The 19,012-nt window shown below is 47.6% G+C and overlaps 1 protein-coding gene across 8 annotated transcripts in view; it reads right to left on the bottom strand.

The window, feature by feature from the left end:
* Window positions 1-3,668: 3,668 nt before the first annotated feature.
* Window positions 3,669-19,012, bottom strand: part of KIAA1210 (KIAA1210 ortholog) — a 37,004-nt gene continuing 21,660 nt past the window's right edge. For 6 of the 8 annotated variants that reach the window (XM_053274361.1, XM_053274362.1, XM_053274360.1 and 3 more), the window contains exons 4-12: window positions 17,930-18,056; window positions 15,999-16,157; window positions 15,102-15,167; window positions 13,608-13,817; window positions 12,539-12,641; window positions 10,848-12,413; window positions 9,498-9,682; window positions 9,083-9,188; window positions 3,669-6,623 (exon numbers count right to left, since the gene is read on the bottom strand). In XM_053274361.1, coding sequence (XP_053130336.1) covers window positions 6,457-6,623; window positions 9,083-9,188; window positions 9,498-9,682; window positions 10,848-12,413; window positions 12,539-12,641; window positions 13,608-13,817; window positions 15,102-15,167; window positions 15,999-16,157; window positions 17,930-18,056 — 2,689 coding nt within the window. In that variant the 3' untranslated portion in view covers window positions 3,669-6,456. Of the gene's footprint in view, window positions 6,624-8,493; window positions 8,532-9,082; window positions 9,189-9,497; window positions 9,683-10,847; window positions 12,414-12,538; window positions 12,642-13,607; window positions 13,818-15,101; window positions 15,168-15,998; window positions 16,158-17,929; window positions 18,057-19,012 lie in introns of all 8 variants that reach the window. The other 2 variants (XM_053274365.1, XM_053274363.1) reach the window with 2 other exon arrangements.

Below are 19,012 nucleotides of genomic sequence, written 5' to 3' on the forward strand. Positions count from 1 at the left end.
TTGCCTTGGCTTATACTGAGTCAGGCCATTGGTTCATCTCGCTCAGTATTGTCTACACAAACTGGCAGCAACTTCTCCAAGGTTGCAGGCAGGAATCTCTCTCAACCCTGTCTTGGAGATGCTGCCAGGGAGGGAACTTGGAACCTTCTGCATGCAAGCATGCAGACGCTTTTCCCAGAGGGGCCCCATCCATCCCCAATGGGAATATCTTACAGTGCTCACACATGTCTCCCATTCAAATGTGAACCAGGGCAGATCTTGCTTAGCAAAGGGGACAATTCATGCTCGCTACCACCAGACTGTTATTCCTGGATACAAACTCGACAGAAAGGACAGGGAGGGGTGGATGGGAGGTGGTGTAGCATTGCATGTTAGAGAAGAGATAGAATCCAACAAGCTAGAAAACCTAGAAAGCCTGGAGTCCTCTACAGAATCATTATGGGGGACAATTCAAGGACTGGAACGAAATGTGTGCCCTCTGGATCCAAATGCCGAGAGGGCTGTTCTTGTGAAGACCAGCTCTCCTCCCTTATAATATGGTATCTTTTTGGTATTTGTACAGGAAATGTGTACAATTTTTTTTCCTTGTACAGGAAAATCTCACACGTTCTCTTGGAACTCCGGCTCTGCTCCGTTCCACACTCTTGTTTAGTTTGTCCACACAAGGAATATGGGCGTCAGGAGATAAAAGTTGATAAATAAACAGACACACCTTTCATGAAAACATCGTATGTGGGGGGGAAGTGGATAATTGAGCAAGACTGGCTGGAGGAGGGGTTAGAAGTTACATAATACAGTTACATAATATGGGTAACTAAAGGTTAGAGAGCTCGACTGAAAACAACTTTCGAGGGGTGTGTGTGTGTCTGTGTGTGTGTGTTTGTTTTCCAGAGCAAAACCCGCACATTTCCAGGCTGGCCAAAGGTTGCCTCTATTCTGCGGCTAGTTGGAAGCTGTTTACAAGAACATCGGAGCAGAGTAGCTATTCCTTTGCCACTTGAAGGCAGCTAGTCAGCCACCATCTTATGGGCCAGCAAGTTATTCTATGTATTCAAAATACTTACAGTCCTGTAAGTGAAAACCATTTCCCAAAACGTTATATTGGCATAACTCTACCAGATGGATTAGCGACAATACTTCTCTCCAGACCTTTTGTATTGCGAAAGTTGTGGCATTAAAAAGAGAATGGCAAGAAAGAGCTGATGTTTCAACATGTATATGTCGGCTTCAGTGTTCTATGTCCCACTGTTTAAAATCCACACTCTTAGATCTGAAACTTTCCCCAATATAATTAATCCATCATGAGTATTGCATCGCCATTGTGTCAACTAATTCTACCAGATGTTCTTGAAATCTGCGTTACAGCCTCTCACTGCCAATATCTGGAGTTTCTAAAAAAACAGACTTTTCTTGTTCAACAACTGCCTTCTCTCTGAAGCTATTAAAATCCTATTAGGTACTCTAGTTGTACATTAAGTAAGATGACCGTGTTTGAGGCTAAATGTGGATAAGAAACCAAGGGCGTTTCTTCCCCCACTCCCCCTGTAGCTCCGCGAACCCAAAATGTTCCCGGAGGCTGGGGCATCCTCCATAGCAGATCCAAGGCAGGGCTTGCAGTGGGAAGGGGGAATTGGCAACCCCTCCCACCATGAGCAGAAGCACTTTCTGCACAGGCACTGGTCTCTTCTGATCCCAGCCTCTAGAACTATGCTGTGTGGTATATTATTGGAGAGGAGAGCTGGTCTTGTGTAGCAAGCATGACTTGTCCCCTTAGCTAAGCAGGATCTGTCCTGGTTGCATTTGAATGGGATACTTGATGTGTGAGCACTGGAAGATATTCCGCTCAGGGGATGGAGCCTCTCAGGGAAGAGCAGAAGGTTCCAAGTTCCCTCCCTGGCAGCATCTCCAAGATAGGGCTGAGAGAGGTTCCTGCCCGCAACCTTGCAGAAGCCGCTGCCAGTCTGTGAAGACAATGCTAAGCTAGATAGACCAATGGTCTGACTTGGTATATGGTAGCTTCCTATGTTCCTATTCTGCTCCAAAGAGATTATAGAAAGGAAGGAAAGAGATTATTTTAGTGAGCAAAACAATAGCAGGTTGGTCCAAGGATCATCTTCTTCTGCCACTGAATATTGGCAAATATTGGCCCTCTTCTGCACCTTTTCCAGTTCTACAATGTCCTCTTTTAGATGTGATGACCAGAATTGTACACAGTACTCCAGGTGTGGCCGCACCATAGTTTTGTATAAGGGCATTATAATATCAGCTGTTTTATTTTCAGTCCCCTTCCTAATGATCCCTAGCATGGAATTGGCCTTTTTCACAGCTGCCACACATTGAGTCGACACTTTCAACGAGCTGTCCACCACGACCCCAAGATCCCTCTCCTGGTCGGTCACCGACAGCTCAGATCTCATCAGCGTATACGTGGTTGGGGTTTTTCGTCCCAATGTGCATCACCTTACACTTGCCAACATTGAACAGCATTTGTCACTTTGTCACCCACTCACCCAGTTTGGAGAGATCGTTTTGGAGCTCCTCACAATCCGTTTTGGATTTCAATACCCAAAAGAGTTTGGTATCATCTGCAAATTTGGCCACCTTGCTGCTTACCCCTACTTCTAGATCATTTATGAATAAATTAAAAAGTACGGGTCCCAGTACAGATCCCTGGGGGACCACACTTCTTACTTCCCTCCATTGTGAAAACTCTCCATTTATCCCCACCCTCTGTTTCCCATCTTTCAACCAGTTAGCAATCCACACATGTACTTGTCCCCTTATCCCATGACCACTAAGTTTCCTCAGGAGTCTTTGATGATGAACTTTGTCTAAAGCTTTTTGGAAGTCCAGGTAGACTATGTCAACCGGATCACTTTGATCCACACACTTGTTGACACTCTCAAAGTTTTGTGAGGCAAGATTTACCTTTGCAGAAGCCATGCTGGTTCACTCCCAGCAGGGCCTGTTCTTCTATCTGCTTTACAGTCTTATCCTTGAGGATGCGGTCCATCAATTTTCCTGGAACGGACGTTAAGCAATCTGGCCTGTAATTTCCCGGATTGCCCCTGGATCCCTTTTTGAAAATCGGTGTTATATTTGCTACTTTCCAGTCCCCTGGTACAGAGCCCGATTGCAGGGATAAGTTATATATTTTAGCAAGGAGGTTGGCTATTTAACATTTGAGTTCTCTGAGGACTCTTGGATGGATGCCATCCGGCCCTGGCGATTTATTTTTCAGTTTTTCCAGACAGTTTGGAACATCATCTCTTGTTATTGATCGGTATTGTATTGGGTCTGATACTCCCTTTTCAGAACAAGTGCTGAAGAGACCCTACAGTATTCACATTAATTCATAATTCCCCTCAAGTTATCTTTGTTTCTGTAATTCTGTTAGCATGCAGGATGTCTATTCATGACTTCCTCACACCATTCAAGTAATCTCTTGCCCTTTAAATATCTTATCTCATTGTTCATGTTTGCTACAGCCAGTTGGCTGCTTTGTATTCCCCCGCCCCGCCAGACCAAATCTTGTCTTGGTTCATGTTTATAGGCGAAAAGATTGTCTACGCGTCAAAATCTTGCTCAGGCAATCATCGATTTTCAGTTTACAGCTAGTTAAAAAATTAATGGCTTTCTGGGTTTAGCCACCTGAAGGCACCAGAAAGTCCCATATGACAACAGTATTTAATAGCAAACAAAATATAGGAACCATACAAAAACAGGTTGTCCTGAAACGCAAGGGTTACAAAAACATATATACATACTGTGTTTTTAAAAGACAAAGACCATTAATAAAAAAAAAATGCATTGCTTTTGGTGCCTTTTGCCAAGTAGAAGGGCGAAGAGGATTAAAGGTTAGGACAGCAACCCAAAGTTAGCGATACCAAGGAAAGACCTGCACAGCATCAAACAGGAATTGCTGTAATGCCAAGGTAAGCCTTGCAGTGCCAGTTTCTTGGACTGTGGGGGAAGAATTATTCTTACCTTGTGCAGGTAAGAATAAATTCTCCAGGCTGAGCGGTGGGGGGGGCGGAGTTTTCCCTGATAATGAAGCACAGTAGTGGAGCATCTGCTTTGCCCATGGAAAGTCCCGGGTTCAGTCCCTGGTGGCACCTCCAGCCCTTTTGCCTGAAACCTCAGAGAGCTGCTGCCAGTCAGTGTGGACAGTACTGAGCTAGATGGGCCAAGGGTCTGACTCAGTAGGAGGCAGCTTCCTGTGGTGGCCCTCTGTTCCTACTCACGCAACCAGCTGGAGCTGGAGCACACCACACTCTTCACCTGCCAGGGCATTTCTGGCCAACTCAAGCGGGCATGATGTTTCTCCCCTTCACAGCAAAATGGAGCAGTACCAAGCTCAATCCTGGATGGCAGGCTCAGGATTCACAGGAAGGGATGCATTGCACAATGACACCCTGGGGACACACACAGCTTTAAGTCAGTGCTGCCATCTAGCCCTCTGCACAGGTACAGACACACCTGCGTCGAGAAACTGGTCTTGAGCTGGACAGGACACACGACTGGGTAACTGCATCAGATTAGCCCTCTAGAGCAGGTGTGCACAGCTGGAGGCTCTCCAGCTGTGGGACTACAACTCCCATCACCCCAGCTGCCGTTTATTGTAGTCAGGGATGATGGGAGTTGAGGTCCAGAGTTCTCCATTAGGGATGTGCAATTTGATTTGCTCACGAATTGATTCAGGTTGAATGGGGGTGGTTCAATTATTTTACCAAGAATCGGATTGCCCTGAAAAGAAAGGGTCAGATTCGGGATCAAATGGAATCACCCCCAATTCGACCCGAATCTATTCAGACGCAATTTTGAGGCCCATTTTGGTGGGGGAATGGGCCTCAAAATGGCACTTCTTTCCAGCGAGCAATGGTCTACCAATTGGGATTAGCGGGTTGATGAGCCCTCTGAGGAGGGCTGAAGCACAGAGGCCGGAGTGGAGGGTTGGTGTATCTGCTCATCCCAATGGGCAGACCAGCTCTCCCCAGACAGAAGCACCATTTTAAGGCCTGATTTCCCAGCAAAAAGGACCTCTAAATGGCATCCGAATCACCTGAATAGATTCGGGTCGAATCGGGGGTGATTCGTCGAGGCAGCTGCCCAAGTCAACTACTTCTGATGATTCATTTGGAGGGGTCTGCGATTCAATTTGAGGTTGAATCAAAGAGCAGATTACGATTTGCACACACCCCTATTCTCCATTAAGAATAAGATGCCGAAAAATGCAACAGGCAAGAGGAGAGTTGCTAAACGGCCCCTGAGCAGTTTGTTCCTTTCCAAACAAGCCACTGGGACCACTGTAAAGCCTGGATGAACCAATTAACAGCTTCCTGCTCTACAGTGGCAGGCAGGGCGAGATCTATTTGGCTGTAAGCACCCAGCTGCTGAACAGCAGCTACTAACACTGGCAACTCTTCTGAGGAAAGAGAGTTGGACACTGAAGGAAGAACCGCCTCCAGCCAACTTGTCTCCTCTTTTTCCATTAGAGACCCAGGTTTTGCAGCAATACCATCGGGAAATGCATGGATTCGGATTACTGAGCTCTTGAGCCATTCGGCCCACCATGGTTTCCCCATTGTTGGGAGATGATGCCTCTGAGCAGCAGCCGTGGAATGCCCTTAGAAGTCTGCAGCAGACCCGGTTTGCAGCATCCAAGTGCCGTCACACCGTGCCTGTTACCCACCGTCTTGGGTGTAGCTTAAGCGTCTTAAGAGAAATGTGTGATCAACTTTCAGGATCCTTCTCAGCAGTCTTTGATGCCAGTGTTGACACAGGATAAGTGAAGTTTCCTGGAGGAAAGCTGGTTGTGTGGTAGGAAGGAAGAACTGTCCCTGTGCTAAGGAGAGTCTGCCCTGGTTGGCATTTGGAGGGGTGACTACATGTGAGCACTGGACAATATTCCCCTGGTTGAGCAGCTGCGTCCTTTCAGAAGGTCCAGGATTCACTCCCTGGCTGGATTGGGAAAGACTCCTGCTGGAAGTCTTGGAGAGTTGCTGCCAGTCAGTGTTGACAATACTGAGCTAAATGGACCAGTGGCCTGACTCAGTATATGGCAGCTTCCTAAGTTCCTGTGTTACAGTGGAAAGTATTCAGTGTATTAATTCTGATGGCAGCCTTGGGTCCAGTCTTCAGTAGAAAGCCATCTTCAGGGAATGACAAATTAAAATACGTTTTTCTCCCTACCCCACCCAACGTAAGACTTCCACTTCAACCCTTTAAAAAAAAAATACTGCTCACAGTGAAGACATTGTTATACACCAGGGATTCTCAGACTTGAGGCCCCAGGTGTTGCTGGACTACAACTCCCATAATCCCCAGCCACAAGGCTATTGTGGCTGGGGATTATGGGAGATGAAGTTGAACACCGCCTGGGGACCCAGTGTGAGAGCCTCCATTATACACTATTAATACAGCTATTGGCAGTGTAGACAAAAGACTCCTGAAGAGCTACTGGACAATCTGGGGCATTTCGCTCCATGCCTTGGCCTTCTTCTTCGCCAGTGATAGCCACGGGGGCTCAGCAGGGCTGCACGAGGATATGGAGAGGCTTGGCGGTGGCCTCGTTTCCTTTCCCACCCGAGGCGCTTCCTGAGGGGACGTCCTGACCGGCGCCTCTGGAAAACAAAAGCAAGACAGCGAGCCGAAAACCTTAGCAGAGTTCTCAAGTCCCTTTCCCTCCCGGAGTCTGCAGTACAATTATCAGGCCAGGTTGTATTTAAAACAGAAGTTGAAGCGACACCTGAAACCATGACAGAAGAACACGAAGACCGCCCCAGCTGCATTCCACCAAGAGGTGAATGGAATTTAAGGAAATCTTGTACATAAGAGGGCACAGGCTGCCGAAGGCTGGAGGCAAGAAGCTGTTGCTTGGTGGTAGAGCATCTGCTGTGCATGCAGAAGGTCCCAGGTTCAGGGCTTAGCATCTCCAGGTAGGGCTAGGAAAGACCTCTCTGGCCTGCCATGAACTCTGGCTGAATGGATGGGCAACAGAGATTGAATCAGAGCTGCTGCTAGTCATGGTATACAAGCTAGATGGGCTAAAGGTCTGATGCAGTAGACGGAAGCTTCATAGGGTTCCTGAGGCTGTTCCTCAGATGCCCCGTGTTGACGCAGTCCAAGTCCCTTTGATTTTATTGGCCCTTAACAGCAGTCAAAGAGCTGCCAATTGAACCAATAATCTGGTTAAATTTATGGGCTGCAATTCCTTTGGAAGTGCAGTAAAAATGCAGCTCTTGACAAAGTTTTTGCTGCTATTATAAGTTATAAATTGGTGTGTCCTAGTCCTAAACAGCCTGGAACTGGGTTTTCTTAATGACTGCCTTAGCCTAAGCCCCCAAACCAGCTTCACAGGCTCACACTCTGACCTGTCATGAGCTCTGATTCAATGGATGGGCACCGGGGCCTTCTCTGTGGTGGCACCGCAGCCCTTGAATGCTCTCCTCAGGAAAATCCATCAAGTCCCTTCCTGCTCCATTTTGCAATGGACCTTAAAAGACCTTGTAAGACTCTGTATAGCTGATTTTACATTCTGCACTGGCTCTTGAATCTGTTGTTCCTGCCTGTTTATTTTTGTGATTTTGTTATTTTAAGGTTTTGAGCCACCTTTTGAACATGTTTTGTTTTATTTGTTTTTTAAGTGAGAGACACATTTATTAAACAAATAAATAAATGTACACCACAGACACGATGCACAGGCAGGGTGTAAAGATGGAGCACTTCCCAGTTGCCAGGTTAGGTACCAGCTCACATCTTCTGGGGCATTAGAAGGCAGAACAGGAGCTGTGTTACAGTAAGAGACTGCTTTGGAGCTCAGCCAGAGAGCGTTGCTGACCAGCCATATGGGTGTGGATGACAAACAATTTTTGTCAACCTCCCCTTCCTCTGAAAGTGCTATTTAGCTGCCAGGAATGTGTGCCTGAGGGTTACAGAGCCCTCGGGGACATATTCCCAGCAGCCAAATAGCTCTTTCAGAGGAAAGGGAGATCAGTGAAATTGCACCCTCTCCCCCTCCATGCACCTTTTCACTGCTTGGCAACCCTCTCTGGCTGAGCTCTGAAGCAGCCTCTTGAGGGAAGATAGTTCTTATCACACCCTTCTAAAAACAGCAGGACACGAGAGTCACGGTTTACATGCCTCACTCTTCACTTGATATCAATGCTCCAACCCAGAGGTTCTCCGCCTGCGGTACACCAGATGTTGCTGAACTACAACTCCCATCACCCCCAGCCACAAGTGGGAATGAAGGGAGTTGTAGTTCAACGACAGCTAGAGGGCTAGTTTTGCCCACCCCTGCTCTAACCCTAATGGAGACATCATGGCCCTCTTCCATTCTCTCTTCAGGCTGAAGCTATCAGCAAACAAAGCCAGACACAGCTCAAGCGCAAAGCTCTGCTTTGAACCACCCATTTTCCCAGGGCATGCTGGGAAGGCACATGCTGCAGAGCCACCTTGCTGGAGTCCAGCAGGTCTCGATCGGGTCAGTACCTGGATGGGAGATCACCTGGGAGCCCTGCGTATATCAGCTGGAGTTCCATGATGGAAGAAAGAGGAGATAAAAATGTAATAAAATAAAATCCTTCTCCTTTGCACCTGCCTGCCCGCCAAAACCCTCTTCTTGGACATCCAGCTAGATCAAAACATCTGGGCAACCCAGAAGCTCGTATACAACGTCGTGAGCGTTAGCTGGACCTAATAAAGATACTGGCTGCATTTCTGTGCAGAGTAACATGGGCGATTCTCAACCACCGTGCTGCGGTAGGCATTTAACATACTGCCATCAGAGTTGCCCAAGAGCACTCACATGTCAAACGACATGATCGCATTTGTGCAACGATACTTCCAATGCTCTTGTGCAACATCGCAGGCATGGCTTGAGATCTCTGCAACGGCATGGTTGGTTGAGAACCGCCTGTGTCATGCTGCGCAGAACATCAGCCATTATTCTACTAACTCTGTGAATTTGGATCTAATGGCCCAGCGTGGCTACCTGGTCTCGCTCCAGCTCGACGCTCTATCGGAATCCAACTCACTTGCAAAACTCTGAGACCCCCTTTCTCGTCTCTGTTTCCAGTACCTGTTGTAGTGGATGCCGTCATCTTCAGCTGCTCTGTGGTCTTATGGCCACGCAGATGAGGAGTGGTACTCTTTTTCAGTACGTTCTCACCAGTAGGGTTTCCTTGCTAGAAAGCAAAAGCAAGAACATGGTTTATACAATGCAGAACGGATACTACCTTCAGTTTAGGAACTTCAGTTTTTAAAAAAGATCTATTTGGTTGTGCATATCTCACATCAAGCTTATTCCTCAGGGGTGTAGCAAGGTTGGAGAGAATGTGTTGAAGGAGTAAACATGGTTGACTTCCTTCCCTGCCATGGTCACACAAAAAGAAAGCTCTGTCTGAAGCCTTCCGTTACTGAACAGAATCTGATATCCAGCTCTATTACTTCAATAATTGGAACCAGGGCTAAAGGCAGGATTCCTATGGCCTCACCTTTTCCTGCTGAGAAGTGTCCGTGCGCTTCTCTCTCTCTTGCTTTGTTTTGACCAAGGGCTTCTCCTCCTTGGGGTGTCCTTTGGCAAGAGGGGAGCCCTGGAAACCCTTCTGCTTTTGCTTGGCCACTGAAATCCACGTCGGTTCAGAAGAGAGGGGTTCCAATTGGGCAGCTGCAGTTTGCTCTAGGAGAAAAGGATTTATGAGAAGCTGGTCAGTCTTTCATCTTAGAACTGCCTGAGCAAGCTGCGTGCCACACTTTGTTCCCCATTGCTTTTGCCCCATCTTCTCCCTACTTCTGGAATAATTATTCTATCCAGACCCCTTATTAAGCAGGGAGGCAGCTAACCTTAGGCAACAGCTCAGAGAGCCTGATTAAAGGGAAGCAGATGGACCGGTGTCATATTTACCCGAATCTAAAGTAAAGTTGTGCCGTCGAGTCGGTGTCGACTCCTGGCACCCACAGAGCCCTGTGGTTGTCTTTGGTAGAATCCAGGAGGGGTTGACCATGGCTATCTCCTCCCGCGTAGTGTGAGATGATGCCTTTCACCATCTTCCTATATCGCTGCTGCCCGATAAAGGTGTTTCCCATAGTCTGGGAAACATACCAACGGGGATTCGAACTGGCAATCTCATGCTCGCTAGGCAAGTTACTTCCCCGCTGTGCCATTAGGTGGCTTGACATGGTTTTTCTCAATTTCTTTCCTGTTAAATATGTCATCTTAGATTCAGAGTCCTCTTTCTTTGGGGTAAATCTAGATTATACCTATATTTAACCTCTATCTTTTAAGGCATGGTCTTACATTCAGAGAAGCTTTCCATTCAGGTAAATACGATATTTTGTTTACAATTATGGTACAGACCAGGGATTCTCAACGTTGGGTCCTCAGATGTTACTGGACTTCAACTCCCATAATCCCCAGACCCAATGGCCTTTGGTTGGGGATTATGGTTGCTGAAGTCCAATAACATCTAGGGACCCAGAACGCTGAGAATCCCTGGTGTAGACCACCATGGGGGACACCATTTTGACCTTCCGCCTCAGCAACTAACACATTTCGGGCCACCTCTAACCCTGTTTAGATGTGGTGGGGCGGGGGGAACAGACACGGCACTCATGGACAGCATCCCAGAGTACACCCGGAAGTCTCGCCCCCCAGTGCAGAAGCACCACCCTCCCCACACTCTTCACAGTTATGGCATTTGCCTGAAGAGGCAAACACCATAAGCGTGATAGCGGGCGTTTCCATGGTTGCATGGCTGGGGCAGTCACAGAAACGCCCGCCACCACGCTTACGGCGTTTGCCTCTTCAGGCCAACGCCATCGCTGTGAAGAGGGTGGTGAAATACCTGGAGATTTCCCCATCGGCTGCTTAGTTGCCGCTTCTTCCAGTTTGGCCTTGGAGACGTTTTTCTCGTCCTGGCAGCCAGGTTTTGTAACGGAAGGTTTCACGGCGCTTGGAAGATTCTGGAACGGCTTCCTGGAACCCGAGGACTTCAGCTCATCTTTAATGGAGACAGAGGGGCCTTCAGAAGCCACTAACGGCAGCTGTTTGGGAGGCTCGTGACGTTGCTGTTCAGTTTGGTATTTCAGCAAAGAGGACGTTCTCCTCAGCTTAACCCCAAAGGGACTCTCATGGTTCGGGGAATCCACATTTGCCCATTCCATGGCAGCATTCAAGATGGCCGCAGCGTTTCGATGATCCCTGTCAAGTCTTTCCAGACTGTTCTGTAAACTCCCCTGTGCAGCAGTATCTAACAAAGGCATTGCTTCAAACAACTCTGGACTTATGGGTGAAGATGGGGAACCATCTATGGAACCTGAGCCGCCTGAGAGGGACCTTTGCCAGGCTGGGGCAATGGTGAACCTGACCGGCTTCGCAGACGCAGACCTGGATGGTGTCTTCACTGTCTCATCTGGAGCTTTGCTTTTCTCTTCTATTTTCACACCTTCTCTCTGGTCTTCTCTGGCATCATCATCATCATGAGGGCTACTCTGAGGAGCCACCTCAGCAGATCCTGAGGCAGCTAGATTTCCCACAGAGGAGTTGCCCGTCTTTCTGGGGACATCCGTCTCCCAACTGTCTAGGCCACTGTTCAACAAAGGGCCATGAAATTCCACTGGGAGAAATGGTTTCTTGCCCCCTGCATTCTGAAGCAGGTGACTATCTACATTGGCATCCAAGATGGCCGACTCTTCCTGCAGCACTGGTGTTGGCTTCCCATGGTCTTCAAAGGGTGGAAGTTCTGTCTCTGCTGGCTTCCCTGCATCTTCTTTGCCTGGTGGACCTGCGACCACAGGTGTCTTTGCTTCCGAGGGAGCTTCCAAAGTGGGTGAAAAAAACTGTAGAGCGATCAGTGCAGGATCTGTTTCGAGAGAGACAGAACTGTTCCCCTCACCAGGCCTGTCTTTGGCCCTGTCAACATGTCTTGCCTCTTTGACACTCCTGGGGTACTTTGTCTTTTGATCTACAGGTTTTGGGCAGGTCATTTGGCTCCGTTCTACTGATACATCAACGTCCTTTCCCACACCATCAGCATACAAGGCAGAAAGCTGTGCATCAGAGAGCCCAGAAGTTTCAGTTTCAGTCTGTAAAGATTCAGAAGTCTCAATGGCCTCTTTCCCAGAGTTTTGTGCATTCAGCTTGAGACTGTCCCTTTGACCCCAAGTTGTTTTTACCCCCGCCTCTTCCATCTCTTCTTCACGCTTTGTGAGGGAAGACCCCGCACTTGGACAGGCTGCCATCACACTGGCCTTTAAATCTGTTCCTATACAGTTGTGGGTCTCCGGGGCAGGGAGACGAATCCTATCCACACCAGGACCAGCATTCCAAGAGTAACGCAAAGGATCCAGAGTCCTCGTTGTGGGAAGCATATTGTGAGTCCAACTCTCACTTGCATTCAGAATTGATAAGCCTATGCAGAAAATAAAGGGGGGGGGAGAAAAAGAGGGTGGTTTTTGGCCTTTGGAACTCACACAAAGTTTCTTCTCCTCTGCACTGTCTTGTGCACATGCAGGTTCATACACACACAGCCATTACCTTCCCATTCTTTCATTTGGCTGCCCGCTTCAAGCAACTTCACACAGCTTCTTTTGCCTTCAGCAATAACAGGGAGGCCTTGCTCCGTTTCCAGCAGTTCCACCTGGCGTGACAAAGAAAGGGATGCTTGGAGAACAGGAAGAGGAGGACCCCTTGATCTTTGAATTAAATGTGAACAAGAGCATCTTTCCACCAATGAAAGAGTCGTTCGCTCATTAATTTTATACTGTTTTATCCATTTTACTAATTTTGTCAGCCGTCCTAAACGGTATTGCCCTGGACGACAGCATATAAACATTTAAAACAAACATGTAAACCTGTCTGCCTTTTTACTCCACTGACCCATCGATTATATTCAAATTGAAAATGTAAATTGGACCCAGTGGATCTATCAGTTTTAAAACTTGCCCAGCTGACCCATCCATTTGATTTTAATGTAAACCACCCTGTGCCACTTTAGGAAGGGTGGTATATACACTGAATACAATAAATTAAAAAAATGTGTATTTAAACACACATGGATATAACCAAAGCCATAATATAAGGTCCATTTCACTATTTTGAAGGAAACCAATGGCAATAGTTTGTGGTGGTGGGGAACTTGCTGCCCTCCTGGTGGCCCAATAACCTGCCTCCTGAGGCGACTGCTTCACCTGGCCTCATGAAAGGGCCGCCCCTGTCTAGACCAGTGTTCCCTCTAACAGGGATTCCCAGATGTTGTTGACTACAACTCCCAGAATTCTCAGCTCTAATGGCGTTTGCTTGGGGGTTCTGGGACTTGTAGTCAACAACATCTGGAAATCCCTGTTAGAGGGAACACTGGTCTGGGCCTGTGTATGCTCTGCACAGATTGCATGACTGTTGAACATCATGTGCGAATAGGGCTATTGTCTGCAGTGATACAGCTTTCCCTAGTTCCTCAGCATTTTGCCACCACAATCTAGTACAAAGCTAGATTGACCAGGCCTTCCTTCTAGTAAGGGACACTTCTCAGAGCAGAGCCACCTCTGAAGAGTGTAACGAACAGGAGGCTTACAAGGTAGACTCCCTCGCCAAAGACGACACTCACAGCATGATTCTGGTTTTTACTGGCAAAAGCTTTCTGCTTCCGTGGATTTATCGCAATCCTGTGCTTGGCTGCGGAGGTATCCAGACAGCCCAGTGGAGTGGCCGGGCTGTTGAAGTCAGCGGGAAGCAGGCGGCACCTTGGCGAGGCGGGGCGCGTGGGGGCCACGGAGGAGAGTGGACTAGTCGGCCTGGAGGAGGCTTCTGAAGGGACCTGAAACATCAGACAGGCAAGGTCATGTGCTTTCCGTTCCTCATGATTATTGTGCTCAACTCACCTGCCCTGAGTGGGTTGAAAAGCTAAAATATTCAGACACACAAACAAGTAATGTTAGATTCTTTGGACTACGAAGGGCATTTCATGGACTCCATGAGCCCAGACACGTAGATTGCTGTCCAAGAAGGCCATTATTCCCTCGGGGGCAAGCATGACTTGTCCGTATAGCTAAGCAGGGTCCGCCTTGGTTGCAAATGAATGGGAGACTTGATGTGTGAGCACTGGAAGAGATTCCCCTCAGGGGATGGAGCCACTCTGGGAAGAGCATCTAGGTCCCAAGTTCCCTCCCTGGCAGCATCTCCAAGATAGGGCTGAGAGAGATACTCCTGCCTGCAACCTTGGAGAAGCCGCTGCCAGTCTGTGTAGACAATACTGAGCTAGACAGACCAATGGTCTGACTCACTTCCTATGTTCTTGGAGATGCTGCCAGGGAGGGAACTTGGAACCTAGATGCTCTTCCCAGAGTGGTTCCATCCCCTAAGGGATTCCCCTTACAGGGCTCACACTTCTAGTCTCCCATTCACATGCAACCAGGGTGGACCCTGCTCAGCTAAGGGGACAAGTCATGCTTGCTACCACAAGACCAGCTCTCTTCTCCACTCCTCGGAGGAAAAGCAGGATATAAGTGTAAAAATAAAACAAACAAACAAACAAACAAACAAATGTGGTGCCCCGCCTTGGGCACACAGAAGTCTGATAAGAGGGATCTCTTCTTTACCTGAATGACCTAGGGATGATGGGCATTGTAGTCCGACAGCATCTGGGGACCCAGCATTGGGAACCACTCTAATCTACTTCACAGGGGGTTACACAGCCATGAGCTCCTTTGAGAAAGGATGGGACACGCATGGGATAAAGATGCATCAAGTGAAAGGAGCTGACGAGCAAAAGCAAGCCATTATACTCCGCAGTGGCTGGCACAGCCTGATGACACTGTAGCATCCAGGGAAGCAAAAATAATCCATGGAGGCTCTGGATGGTGAACGACTGAAGCAACTGCTTTTACATTGATCCATAGCGCAGGGAGCCCTGCCTCTCCAGAGGGGGCTCAAGGCGGTGTACAGATTCAAACGGAAGCCCTAAAAGCAGTGCAGCCATATGACAAACACAAACGCTCAGACCGCCGCCACCACAAAGAGAGCCACGCGGGGTAGGCAGCACGGGGTCCATGTTAGGAAGCTCCGTGCGTTCATCTCAACGGCAGGAAAAGCCGTGATTTACCTGCTCATCTTCACTGTCTGTCCCACCTAAACTCAAAGAACTCTGGCGCTGGACAAGGTTGCAGGACTGCAGGAGGAAATAAGGGAGAAGGGTAAGTCAAGGGAAGCATGATGGATAGCATATAAAAGGATGGTTATGAGAGAGTATAAAAGGGGGAAACAGGAGGGGGTCAACACAGCATCCCCCCCCCCACATACACACACGAGGCTGACCACATTGCTGACTAGGACTCTGAGCAAGCAAAAGAGACACCGTTGTGCATGTGCATGTACAGTCAGGGCCTCAACCTTGCATTAGTTGATAAAGACCATTCTGAGCAACTCAAAATGCTCCAGATTCAATCTTAAAGCAGCAGGGGGTTTAAATCTTATTTTGCTACTAGTACTTTTAAAACCTGCAGATGGCAGCATCATCTCAGAAGAAGAGATGTTCCTTGTTGCGGGGAGGGGGCGCCGGTGATGCCTTTTTTGCTTTAGAACCAATTTTCTCACGTGCAAAGTTGAGATGTCGATGTACTGAATTCATCAGCTAAAACTCATGGGATTCATCAATTAAGGTCTCTTTGCTCAGGCGATAGCCCAATTTAACATAGTAGATTTGCAATAACCCATGACATGAGTATGGCATATCTAATGGCCACCCCACTCGGCTTCCAATTCCACATGTTACCACTGCATGATGGGGGGGCAGGGTACCAAACAACTGAACTGCAGAGACAAGGATGACTTGAGCCCATGAATATAAGTGAGGCAGGAACCAGTGCGATAGATAGATAGATAGATAGATAGATAGATAGATAGATAGATAGATAGATAGATAGATAGGAGTGCTGTCAAGTCGGTGTCGACCATATCTCACATTTCTATTACCTCTCATGAGCAAAGTGCTGATGCATACCTTACTTGCAGAACAGGTCAGAACATCATGGAGGGTGGAGATTTCTGGAGGGCTTCTGGGTAATCCGTCATCCTCTGAAACGGCACCTGCATCTTCTGCTTTCTTACTGGTGATCATTCGAGGCGGTGATCCAAGCTGGAAATTCTGTTGCAACTGAAGCTATTGCGGTGCAGGGAAGAGAGAGAGCAACACAGGCTTTTTGAAATCCCTTTCAAAAAAACATAGGAACATAGGAAGCTGCCACATACTGAGTCGGACCCTTGGGTCCATCTAGCTCAGTATTATCTACCCAGACTGGCAGCGGCTTCTCCAAGGTTGTAGTCAGGCATCTCTCTCAGCCCTTTCTTGGAGATGTTGCCAGGGAGGGAACTTGGAACCTTCTGCTCTTCCCAGAGCAGCCCCATCCCCTGAGCAGAATATCTTACCATGCTCACACAGGTAGCCTCCTATCCAAATGCAAACCAGGGCAGACCCTGCTTAGCAAAGGGGATAAGTGGCCCAAAGAAATCATATTACACCCATTTTAGAAGAACGACAATGGCTGCAATAAGTTTCCGGGCAAAATACAAAGTGCTGGTCATTACTTATAAAGCCCTAAATGGCTTGGGTCCGAGGTATTTAAGAGAACACCTTCTCTGGAACATGCTTCCTAACAAAATTTAAGTTTCCCCTTCCAAGCTTCCTCCCTGGCAGCATCTCCAAGATAGGGCTGAGAGAGATTCCTGCCTGCAACCTTGGAGAAGCCGCTGCCAGTCTGGGTAGACAATACTGAGCTAGATAGACCAATGGTCTGACTCAGTATATGGCAGCTTCCTGTGTTCCTATGTGCTGTGCTCATGGGAACTCGCTTCATTTGCAGCCTCTGAACTGCTCTCCCGGTACATGCCAGCCAGCTAAGCGCAGCTGTGGCTATGAAAATGATAAGGAAGCTGTTAAGGAAAGCTCAGTGTGTGTCCTGGGAGGAAGGAAAGTCCCTTGCAGCAAACTGTGTCTGCAGCTGATAGCAAGAGAAAGGACAAAGATAGACAAATAAGATACTTAAGTTCGGGAGCACCTCCCAACCAGCCCTTTGGTTCCTTTGTTTTGTTCACGTGACCACAAGCACTTCAAGTGGGATGAGGAATAAAGACTCCGTTTTAAAAACAAAACTCGTGAGTCAGTTTCCTGCCAGTTTCCAACCAGACAGAGTTTGTAATTTAGACCAGGATGGGCTAATTGCAGTCTTGCAAGATCTACTGATTTGCACATATTTATTATAGTGTACAGTTCAATTTCTGTACCGCCTTTCATTAAATTTCTCCCACGGTGGTTTACAAAAATTAATACACAATAAAACGCCATCAAAATCACAATAACACACTGAAATCAGTTAAGACCATAAAAACCACAAACATACCACTATTTATAGTTTAACTATGAAGCTGGGGGGCATGTTCCCTGCCTCTGGTGACTGCAGCTATCAAGAACCAAGGATGTGGAGAGCTGGTCTTGTGGTGGCAAGCATGAATTGCCCCCTTCGCTAAGCAGGGTCTGCCCTGGTTTGCATTTGAACAGGCGCTTAGCGTGTGAGCGCTGTAAGATATTCCCCGTAGGGGATGGGGCCACTCTGGGAAGAGCACCTGCATTCTTGCTGTGTGTGTTGGGGCAGGGGGGATTTTCGTTGTAAGCCATCTTGAGTTTCTTTTGAAAGAAAGGCGGGATATACAATTTTAAATGGACTTAAATTATCTGAGGAGGAGAGCCTATGCTCAGATTCTCAGATTCTAAGTTCCCTCCCCGGCATCTTTGGTCAATAACCATAACTAAACCGGACACTAAACTGGACACTAAACTAGACACTAAACTAGACAAACACTAAACTAGACACACCTCCACTGAAGAAGTGATGAGAAGCTACAGCCCTTGAGAGAGCTGGAAATCAATCCTCTTACCTGCAAGCTTTTCACTTTCCCAGGTAGATTTTCATGCGAACATGTTTTCCCCACCACTTCAGGCGACGACTCAAAAATGAAGACGCTGTCATGCGATAAGGCTTTGCTACCCATGCTCCCTTTGGATCTGAAAGGAGGGGAGGAAAGGTCTGTTTAGAATCTGATAGAGCTCCACATTTTAAATGTTGTTTAAATAATATTTTGCTGCTTTCCCCAAAGGCTTCCTATGTTGTTGTACAATAACAACAATGTATCTTTATTTTTAAACGAGGAAATGTTATGATATTATGGACACATCACTGGAACACCTGGGGAGAGGGAACCCACAGATATGTGGGTTTCACTAAAATGTGGGGGGGGGACTAAGAGAGCAAACTGCCTCAATATAACTCAATGAAATGGAACGTCTACGGACTCAGAGGGCAGTTAACAGACAATCAGGTGGCCTCAATATAGCTCAATGCCTCAATATAGCTCAATGAAATGGAATGTCCATGGACTCAGAGGGCAGTTAACAGACAATCAGGTGGGCAGAGGTAACGCAACTCAGCAGGGGGGAGGAGGGGGGAGGGCTTGAACAAAAAGAGCTGGAAATTTCTCAGCTTGACGAATACTCCCTCAAGACAGTTACAACCCCTTCTGTTTTCCGAGGATGAAAGGTGCCTAAAACTTTCACCCAGCTCAGTTAATACATGTGCACCATGCAACGTTCTGTTGCAGGTCCATACTTGTTGTTTTAAAATTTTCTACCCAGGGAAAAGGGAAAGCAGCAAGGCACCATTTCGCCTTTCTTTCTGTGTAAGCCATCCATGGGGAGAAGTGCTGGATAGGGGCTGCTGTACCCTAGAATCTTCCACCCCAAGCAAACCTGTTCCACCCTGCTTCTTGGTAGGGCCAGCCGGAGCAGAAGGATGGAGTTCTTCTTTCTCCCACCAACAGGGCCTGGGAGCTGCTTAGAGCATTATAGGAACATAATTTCAGCCAGCATATGACCAAAACAAAAAATACCCCTCTTGTGCTAATTAGTGCTGTCTGGACGAATTTCAAACAGCAGACAGTCAAATCCCGTCTCTCAGCACTTCT

Source organism: Hemicordylus capensis, chromosome 11, assembly GCF_027244095.1.
Source record: "Hemicordylus capensis ecotype Gifberg chromosome 11, rHemCap1.1.pri, whole genome shotgun sequence".
Classification (NCBI taxonomy): Eukaryota; Metazoa; Chordata; class Lepidosauria; order Squamata; family Cordylidae; genus Hemicordylus; species Hemicordylus capensis.